This window comes from Andrographis paniculata, unplaced genomic scaffold, assembly GCF_009805555.1.
Source record: "Andrographis paniculata isolate CXL003 unplaced genomic scaffold, ASM980555v1 Contig12END, whole genome shotgun sequence".
In the NCBI taxonomy this organism is placed as follows: domain Eukaryota; kingdom Viridiplantae; phylum Streptophyta; class Magnoliopsida; order Lamiales; family Acanthaceae; genus Andrographis; species Andrographis paniculata.
Genome location: NW_026137402.1, coordinates 998,138 through 1,008,498, shown reverse-complemented (window position 1 = coordinate 1,008,498; position 10,361 = coordinate 998,138). Strand labels below are relative to the sequence as shown.

Genomic DNA, 10,361 nt, shown 5'->3' with positions numbered 1-10,361 from the left:
CAAGTTTGATCACCACTATAATACGAATCTAGATTAAAGCTATTGTCGATTTCTTTGATAAATTACCAGTTGATACTATATCTTAGCAGGATCTTCCACGCTCAATTCTGATCTTACAAGTTCCAAAATGTTTGGATCGGAGCTGAAGAATTAAATACAAGATCACTACCTAATTTGAAACGCTATAATTACAATTTAATTGTATTCTAGAAGGTGTAGGAAAGCAAGAAACACTGATTCACTAACAAACCAATTTCCCTGTGAACGACATTGATTTTAGAATCTCTAATGTCAGTGCATTTATGTGAATAATAATACCAAATAAACAATATAATAAGCACATAAGCAATTACATTCATAGGTAAATACATCCCCACTCTTTAGTACGATAGACAAGTTAATTCTTTTATAGTCATTTACGAAATTTCGAATGAATATCATACCTTGACAGAACGCCAATGTGAATTTGGCCACCTAATAGCATCCAAGTCACTTATGTCAGTAATTGTGGCCATATTGCTGTAGTTAAGCACGTATTAGAGAACTCAATAAAAAGATGGAATTTTTTTAATAGAAACTACAATCAATGTCAAACCTACCAATGAACACTGGATTCTTCAGTTTCAAACATCATCTGAAAGCGCATGGCATTAGATACTCTGGTGTGGTATATAGCCTTCACATATTTTGCCAGAGGTATAACAAACTCAGAGGGTTGACATCTGACAACAAATACCAGAGCAATCGATAAGAGATAATATATATACATAAGGTGCAGATGATAGAAACTCTATTTACATATATGTTACATGAAAAAAGCATACATGCATAACAATATAAAAGCCTAAAAATGAGCTTGCATCAAACAGTAGGAAAAAACAAGATTGAAAATTCCAACAGAAATAGAAGATTTATGAATAAATAAATGGAGCATGACAGTAACTCACACTAACAAAATTAAGTGAATCATAAAAATATTTGAGAACTTACAATGTTTGATTTAAGCCTCCATAAAAATATATTATATGAAAAATCACAAGAAGGAAACTGAAGAGGGCATGAGATGTGACAAAAGAAGGCAAAAAAAGTAAAAAAAAAATAGATTGAGTTGACAACAATGTGGGAGTAAGGGTAGTAGGTGGGCTCTTATGGATGTGGGCTATATGGGATTTGGAGGTGGAGATATATTAATGCCAGCCAATTGTAAAAGCTTCTTGTAAACTATGTTTTTCGTCCAAGAAGAATGCATTCCAGTGTTGATGTCTGAAGGAATGAGGACATGCAAAGAGTCAAAAGATTTTGCTCGTGATAATGCAACATATAGTTGACCATGCATAAATACTGGTTGTTTCATGTACACGCCAACAACATCTAATGTCTGCCCTTGTGATTTGTTAATGGTCATTGAGAAGCACAACTTCACTGGAAATTGAGTACGTATGAACTCAACAGAGCATTCATGTATATTGTTAGGCTTTAAAGGTATTCGTGGTATAAAGCATAAAGTCCCTTTTTGCGGGCCTGTTGCAATCTCTGCTTGTAAGACATTGCGTGTAATTTTCTTACAAATAAGCCGTGTACCATTTGAAAGGCCATTTGTGGGGTCTAAGTTACGCAATAGCATTATTGGTGCACCTGTCTTCAAAACTAATCTTTGAGGTGGCATACCATTAGGTGTCAAAGTATTTAGGTAATCTTCATAATGTGCTTGTTGTGATGGATCTTTAGTTACATCTCTTGCAATTAGTACGATTGGTTCTCCAAACATGCTTTCAATTATTTGATTGTTAATAGTATCAACTGTCTCGTTGGTTGGTGTCAGTATAGATCTACCTATTAGTGCAGCAGAGGAACTTGGATGGAGTAAATTGTGTGGGTAGATCTTGTCAATCAGTTGCAACAAGTTGTCATTTTCTAAGCTAATCAATGAAGTTGTTGGGATCTGAATCTCTCCTTTGTTGTTATTTACACAAGAATTGTTCCCTACTTCCTCAAGAAATGCTGCAAATGATGTATCGTTTTGTGCCCGCATATTGACAGTTAAGTGATACTTATCTGCATGTGTAAATAGAGGAGACGATATACAACTTGCTTCGATGTACTGGTCCTTTGTTCCGTCTCTTATGACAAGAGTAATTTGACGAAAATCCCCCCCGAAGATCATAACTTTACCACCAAAACTGATGTTGTTATCCATAATATCTCCCATAGTAGTGTCAAAAGCCTCAATTAGTTCACGTCTTGCCATTGAAATTTCATCCCAAATAATTAGGTCGGTATGTCGTAACTCATTTGCTAAGGTAGATTGTTTGCTTATTTGACAAGTCTTATGCTCATTAATATCTAATGGCAATTTGAATTTTGAGTGGGCAGTTTGTCCATTAGGAAGGAGTGATGCAGCAACTCCAGACGTTGCTACAACAATAGATTTAATGGTATGATCAGATGTGTATGACAAAATAGCAGTGTATAAAAAAGTTTTTCCAGTACCAGCTGGTCCATCAACAAAACAGACATAAGGTTTCTTGTTATGCAATTTCTCGATAATAGTGTTAAAGACCAACTGTTGTTGTAAATTAAGTTTGTCAATAATTCTTGGGGGTGTAACCGGGTTAAATTGTGTAGGTGATGTCTGTTGTAAAGGTATTTCAATTGGGCCATTGTCGGAGTGTTCGCGCGTGCGTATCCCAAAGTCATGAATATGCATGCCAAATGGTTCAAGGAATTTTTCTACAATTATGGTAGCGGCACGATCAATAGAAAATAGTGGAAATGAAGACGAGATAGTGGTAATTGGGACACAATATTGTTTGAACATTTCCCATAGTTGTATAGGTTCAGATGGTGTACAAAAAACAAGTATGGTAACAAATAATTATGCAGAAGCATGGGGCATTTGGAAAAGTGCAGCTTATCGCAGACAATCTATCAATGGAATATCACTCTCTAATAAACCTAACGCGACACATGCATTTCTAAATGAATCATGTATAACACCATCAACTGTTCTTAAGTCCTCATATGATACATGAGCGCGACGGTATTGCAAACGAAGACGAAGAAAATATCTTTCTTGGTCAGTTGGCCTTGCTGTAACAATCCTCCCTACTATTGAACCTTGTTTGCGAAAATTCCAATTATTGTGTGCTCGATCCCATACAAAATGTTTTGGAAATTCTTTGTAAAGTAAATTAAGTGCCTTGGCATATGCGTTGGTTGCATTCATGACAAAGAATTCAGTAAGCATAGTTTTGTGGGCACGTGCATTTGTTACAACATCTTGTAAAGAGTCTGTTACTTTGAATGAAGTGTACTGAAAATTAGGTAAATGCAATTGTAGAGCAAGTACTGGAGGGTGCATATCTGTCAAGGGGAATGCAAAAATACGCCAACAAGCTTCAGGTGGAGCAACCCAACGACCAGTTTGGAAATCAATAATCTCATCACGAGGTGTGTCGGGTGTTGCTGAGCCCACAGTATAGGCAACCCGATCATGCCCTTTATACACATATTTGTAGAGATATTTTACAAGTTTGACACTCGAGCATACTTCCAAGTTTATATGACAATCAAACTTAGCAAGTAAATATGGATTATATGTACCACCCAACGGTTGTCCAAAGTACGTCCACGCACATAAACAAAAATGCCATTATTTTGTCTTCTGTACTTAGGATACCCATTTGGAGTATGAATTGTTTCATCCACAAATTCCTTTGGGTAATGATTCTTACATTGGCCATCAACCATGCACACATTAGTTGGGTTTTGAGAGCCACAAGGACCATGCATCATATGTTTCAAGACCAATTGGAATAAGTAGGGGTTTGAGTTACTATCAGGAAGTTCCGCAGATATAAATTTGTCGTAAGTTGTCGGGTTGTGTAATTTAAATTGTGGAAACATGATAAGTAGCATATGGGCATGTGGCAATCCTCTTTTTTGAAACTCAATGACGTATGAATACGCCTGCACTTTACCTAGCAAGTCTTGTTTGAAGAGTTCCTTTTTCAGTTCTTCAAGTTTCATTCTAAACACACGAGCAACAATGTCAGGTCTATCAGTTGATAATTCAAATGGTTTTAAGACTTCTTGAATCTCAGGCCATTGTGGATTACAAGTGATTGTAAAAAAAAAATCAGGCTTACCAAATTCTTGCACAAGAGCCATAGCATTCATATATCTTTGTTGCATATCACGGGGATCACCAATGAAAGAAGATGGAAGGACAACTGGTTGTCCAATCATAGATAACGGTTCATGTTGGGATTGGTTAAAAACGTCTAGAATACCCTGCATGGTGTCGTGACGGTGTTGTTTTTGCACTTGTTCAGACCGAAAAAAATCTAGCCTTTGAGTTTCTATTTTTATGTACTGGTCGGTTATATATTGTTGTAACAAACGGCCAGTATGTAATAGTAAAGTAGGAGTTGCAGGGAATATTTGGAGGCGATATGCATAGTACTCTCTAATAGAGACATGACTCTTGTCCATCCGGCGTTTATTACGTCCTAATTGCATACTATAATGTGAGCAACCATTTATTGATAGGTCAACTTGTTCAGTATAAAACGACTCTGCTGATAAATTATGTGTTGACTGTGTAGAGGAAGACGAAGATGTAGCAGAATTTTTCACAATACCCGGATACCAACCTGGCTGGCCAAAAGGATGGATCAATAGATATTGAACAGGATCGTAGGCATAAGAATAATAATCAACCTTTTTCATAGAACCATAAACCGGATATACTTGTATGTCTCTAGATAATTGGGGACAATCTGAAGACCCATCATGCCTACAATTGATATGTCATCAACCCGTGGAAGATTGTACACTCTTCGATCTAATTGATTGGAGGTTTTTAGAAATATTTTATAGTTATCAAGACAAGGCATTGTATACAATTGAAAGAATAAACTTGCATAAGGGTTGAGATGAGACAACTCAATCAAGATTGTAACAATAGATGGATGTAAAGTAGGGTAATTAGTCAAACGTGTGGCAAGCTCTTGTGTAGGATCATAGTAATAAAGTTGCAGGTTTCTCCGTACATTTGTTGAGGGGAGCAACGAGTTAATGAAATGGTGAATTGTATTGTTAACACGGAATATATATAAGTTGTGATCATTATTACATAAAGATACGTCATAGTGAACTCCTAATGTAGAGAAAGCAAAAGAGTTATTATAAGTCCTAACATAGGTACGAAAACGAGATGATAGTTCATGGCGATTAAGGAAAAGGTCTTGCAAGCCAGGTGGCATGTCCATTAGTGGTAGGGAAAACTTTCCACCAGCACAACATAGGGTTTTATGCTCACGGTGGAATAATAATGCACCACAGAAACGACATTTAGTCGGTTGGGGTGCAACCCAAGGCGACACATAAATGGAAGACAACCGTAGTAGTGGAGAGTATGTTGGTAAGATGAGTAAAGTTTCAATAGATACAAAGATACATAATAAATTAAGTAAAGAAAAAACATTTAAAAATTTAATAAACTAAAAACGAAAGTAAAAGACAGAATATGCATACATGTTTGGTTAACCGACCGACTATTACTTGTTTGGTTAGTTGATCGGCGATCACTTGTTTGTTGCCGACGTCTAATACATTGCAATGACTGAGATTGTGTCATGGGCTGTAAAAAGAAGTAGTTATAGGTAGAAAATAAATAAATAATAAGAATTTGAGAAAAGAAAAAGACACAAAACCAAAAAAAGAGTAAATAAGAAGATTACTTATGCCCCACAAAGTAAATATAAATTGATAACAACATACAAGTTTTAATACCCAAATCAACTAATACATAAGGTCTACTTTTAAAGTCAACTATAGAAAATTAGTAAACATGTTAAATCCATTTTGTTCGTGGTAAAAACAAAAGTTTCTCAAATAATTCAATAACAATGAGATTTAAAGATAATTACTTTTCACTTTAAAATTTAACCGGGGAAAAACAAGCATGTTTAAACAAAAAATATATATATTTTTGAACATATACTTTATTTTTGCACAAGATTACTCTATGTTTTGACCATTTATTCCACAATCAAGGGCCCTCAATATGAAAATCAGAAATAACAAAGAGCAAATTTATTAACACTATTGGCGAGAAAGTCGTAAAAATAAATATGCTACTCTAAGTCAAACAGTTTACATAGAATGCTATTTATAAGGTCAGAGAGCAATTCTTATAGGCATTGGCATCATAATATATTGAAATATGACAACATGGTCTACCAAAAATAGAACCAATTCTACCGTAAACCTCGTATTTCAGCTGCCCGAAAGATAATGCAATAACTTGTGGCTTTTTTTCTTCCAAAATTCAGTGGATAAGAATTAATAGGGTACACGATGACAAAATAGAATAAAAATAGCAATTTTTTAAAAAGACGCCAACAATATCAATAACTAAATTCAACCGAAGCAAAAACGAGACAAAACTTAAACTAAAACTGGTCGAGGCAGAGATCTGTACTTTCGATGGCCGAATCAAAATCGCGCTTTCGGTTCACAACAACGAAGACCATACCCGGGAAAGTCCAACTGTTTAGGGAAAGTGCATTGTGATGAAGATGATGATAGACAAAGGCGTGGCTGGATGGCAAGAGCAGCGGCCTGAGCTGCGATTTCGGCGAGGAAGCGGACGAGCAGAGCAAGTGGCTGTGTGAAAAGACAGTGGTGAAGGGGTCGTCGATCAGCAAGCCAATACAAAGGTAGGTTAAAGGGCTAAATTGTTATTTTCGAAATGAGGGGCAGGATAGACTTTTCAAGTGGCAGATCTGTACAAGCTCGTCTTTTCAAGCCAGTAAAAAGGTAGGTTAAGGGCTAAATTGTTATTTTGGAAATGAGGGACATGATAGACTTTTCAAGTGGCAGTTCCGTACAATCTGGTGTTTGTCCTCAGGTCGCTTGGTCTAGTCGGTTGGTCTGGTGGGTTGGTTTTCGGTTGGATGGTCAGGTGAGTTGGTTAGCAGTCGGATAGGCAGGCCGGAAGGTCCTCGGTCGGTTTCTCCTTGGTTTAGGGTTCAGGGTCGGTTGGTTAGCGGTCGGGTACGCAGGTCGGAAGGTTCTCGGTTGGTTAGTCTGGTCGGTTGGACCTCATTCGGATGGTTAGCAGTCGGGCAGACAGATCTGATGGTCAGCAGGTCGGACAGATAGGTGTGATAGTCTGCGGTCGGATAAAGTAGTTCGGCTGGTCTGCGGTCGGATATGCAAGTCAGTTGGTCGGGAGACAGATAGACAGGTCGCTTGGTGGGTGCAGCGAAGGAGTCTTTGTCTACCGATTCGTCTCTGGATTGGTCGGTTGGGCTATTTGAGTTCTGGAACTGGTTTAGGGTTTAGGGTTCAGAAGATCCTCGGTTGGTTGGTCTGGTCGGTTGGTCTCTGGTCGGATGATAAGGTTAGTTGCTTAGCGATCGGCTAGGCAGGTCGGAAGGTCCAAGATCGGTTGCTCTAGTCGGTCGGGCATCGGTCGAATGGTTAGCGGTCGGACAAACAGGTCTGATGGTCAATAGGTCCGACAGAGAAGTCTGATGGTCAGTAGGTCAGACAGACAGGTCTGATGGTCTGCAGTCGGATAAAGTAAGTCCGCTGGTCTGCGGTCAGATAGGTAAGTTAGTTGGTCCGCAGGTAGATAGAGAGGTCGGTTGGTGGGTGCGGCCAAGGAGTCTTTTGGTCTAGCGATTGGTCTATGGATTGGTCGGTTGGGCTATTTGAGTTCTGGAACTGGTGAAGGGGTTTGGCGAGGCGGTTGATGTAACCGACCAGACGACGTTTCAAAATGTTTCGTCTTGGGCGGTTGACGGCGGTTGCTGGCGACGGTTCCAAAACGTGTTTTCAAGCCAATACAAAGGTAGGTTAAGGGCAAAATTGTTATTTTCAAAATGAGGGACATGATAGACTTTTCAAATGGCAGATCCATACAATCTCGTGTTTATATGTTATAATATATATTAATTCACACTTAAAAAAATCAACAGTGGAGAGTATCCTTTTGCTTTTTTCTAATGGATTAAAGTAAAAAATGTTTTGATATTTGTATATTAATTATTTTTACTATAATAAAAAATAAATACTTTTGAGTGAGACATACGAAAATGGTAAAAATACTTTTGGGTTGTCAAGAATGGGCTTAGAAAATTGGATTAAGGATAGGTGTAGAGTCTAAATGGGCCTGTCCATAGTGGTAGGACCTTAGAAATGGACCCAAGCATTATTAAAACATAGGTTTCTTCGGGAGAAACCTGTGATTGAGAGGTCGGGTAAAGAGAGGACGGACGAATAAGGTAAAACAGTATGCACTCAGGTCGGGCAAAAGAAGGTTGGGCAAAAATGAGACAGCCGATACGGAGGCCGGGCAAAGTGGCACGCGGACAAAAAATAGACCCAACAGTGGATATGCAGGTCGGGCGAAAGGCAGTTTTAAGGTGGTTAGAAGAAGTTATAACTTGCGAGCGGAGTTGGGGGCACGACCTAGACATGGCGGTTGATATGAGTTTTAAATAGGTCTTTTCACAACCTAAAGAAACCATCTTCAATCGACATCAAATTCAGTGAATTACTTTTGGGGATCACCATTTACTTTTTCAGTCTATAGTATTTATTTTCCTATTTTATTTATGTATCGTACGGTGTCTAGAGATTCTTAACCTCAGGCATTTATTTTATCAAATTCGAAGATAATTCCTATTTTCGGATTTTACTTTTTATTTGTTGAAAATCGGCATCAACAATTTGGCGACCACAGTCGGAGGAAGGCAAGATTGCTGATCCTACGTCAAGAGAGAATTTTATACAACTGAGGTCCGGCCGAATCATCGGAAAGATCCATATGGCAGGCTCAGAGCCCCAAGTATCTTCAACACCAGTGGGAGAAACCATTTCACCACTTGCCATGTCAAATGCAGGGGAAGTCCCCCAAGCACCTGCCGATTGGGTGTCTTATGTTCAACACTTGAACAATCAACAAACTCTAGCTATGCAAAATATGTTGCGTGAGCAACAAAATCTCATGTTGCGTGAGCAACAAAACCTCATGCAAAATATGCTAGATCAAGCTTTATCAAAGGTTACTCTTCAACCCACTCAGTCACCACCAGGGATGTCACCATCCAGATTACAAGCAAATTTTGCGGGACCTTCATATGTAGATAGCACTTTTCCAAGTGCCACTATTAGGGTTGACAGGGGAAAGACTCCTCTAACATACCCAAATAATGTTCCACTGGGTGTCAGAGCCGGAACAACCTTCCCCAGAGAAGAAAGATTAGGAGGTCAGGCTCATAATCCCATTCTAGTGTTCGACCATATTCCACCTAGAGTGGATCCGGAGGACATCGCTCAAGTTTTGCGGGTGTATTTCGGAATGAATCTACAAACGGTGAACAGGCCGGCCTATCAGAGGTCATTTCCTGAGAGAATCATCAATGAGCATCCTCTCCCGAGAAATTACAGGCCACCAGATTTTCATTTTTTTTCAGGAGAAGATGAAGCTTCAACCATTGAGCACGTGGGGCGCTTCACGGCTCAATTGGGGGAAGTAGGCAATAATCCGTTTCAAAAATTAAAGTTGTTTGGATTATCTCTCACGAGAACAACTTTTTCCTGGTTTGCCAATCTTCCGCCAGGACAGTTGCAAACTTGGGAAGGTTTGGAGGCAGCTTTTCTTGCAAGGTTCTTTAATCCTCTCTGACGGTCTCGTTTACAGATCTCTTGGAGATTCAGCAAATGCCGGAGGAGACCGCTTATCAATTTATAGAGCGGATACGTCTAATGAAGGGACGTTGCCTAACAGTCATTGAGGAGAGCGAGATGACCAGTTTGGTGGTCAGGAATATGCATACACGACTGCGGGAGGCTTTAACCGCCCATGATGTTCGAGATCTGGCCAGTTTAGCTTCCAAGGTAGGAAGGTTGGAATCTCCTTTTAGAGAAAAAGATCACAATTTCCGGCGGAACAAAGTCCAGCAGATGGCCAGTGTCGATACAGATGTATGTGCCAGACAATGAACAGGGAGGTGGCGTTGAGGAAATGGCTGCTGAGGTTGTAAACGGCAAGCCTTACGTGTGTTCCAAACTGAAGCCCCTTCCAGGGGCAGAAGAGCGGGAACAACCAACTTTTGATGCATCCAAAGCAGATAAAATCTTCGACATTCTTCTGGCAGATGGGCAAATTCGCATCCCGAAGGGACAACGGCTAGCAACAAAGGAAAGGAGATTCAGAGGTATATTGCAAATGGCATAACTCTTTCACGCATTACACTAACCAGTGTACGCATTTCCAAAAGGAGATTCAGAGGGCTATCAAAGCGGGGAGATTTAAGTACGTGACAATGGGAGTAGAGCAGCAG

The 10,361-nt window shown here is 39.2% G+C and overlaps 1 protein-coding gene across 1 annotated transcript; it reads right to left on the bottom strand.

The window, feature by feature from the left end:
* Nucleotides 1–1,159: 1,159 nt before the first annotated feature.
* Nucleotides 1,160–2,248, bottom strand: LOC127256976 (uncharacterized). The gene has a single exon (XM_051283220.1). The coding sequence runs from the start codon at nucleotides 2,246–2,248 to the stop codon at nucleotides 1,160–1,162; it is 1,089 nt and encodes a 362-aa protein (XP_051139177.1).
* Between the last annotated feature and the right edge of the window lie 8,113 nt (nucleotides 2,249–10,361).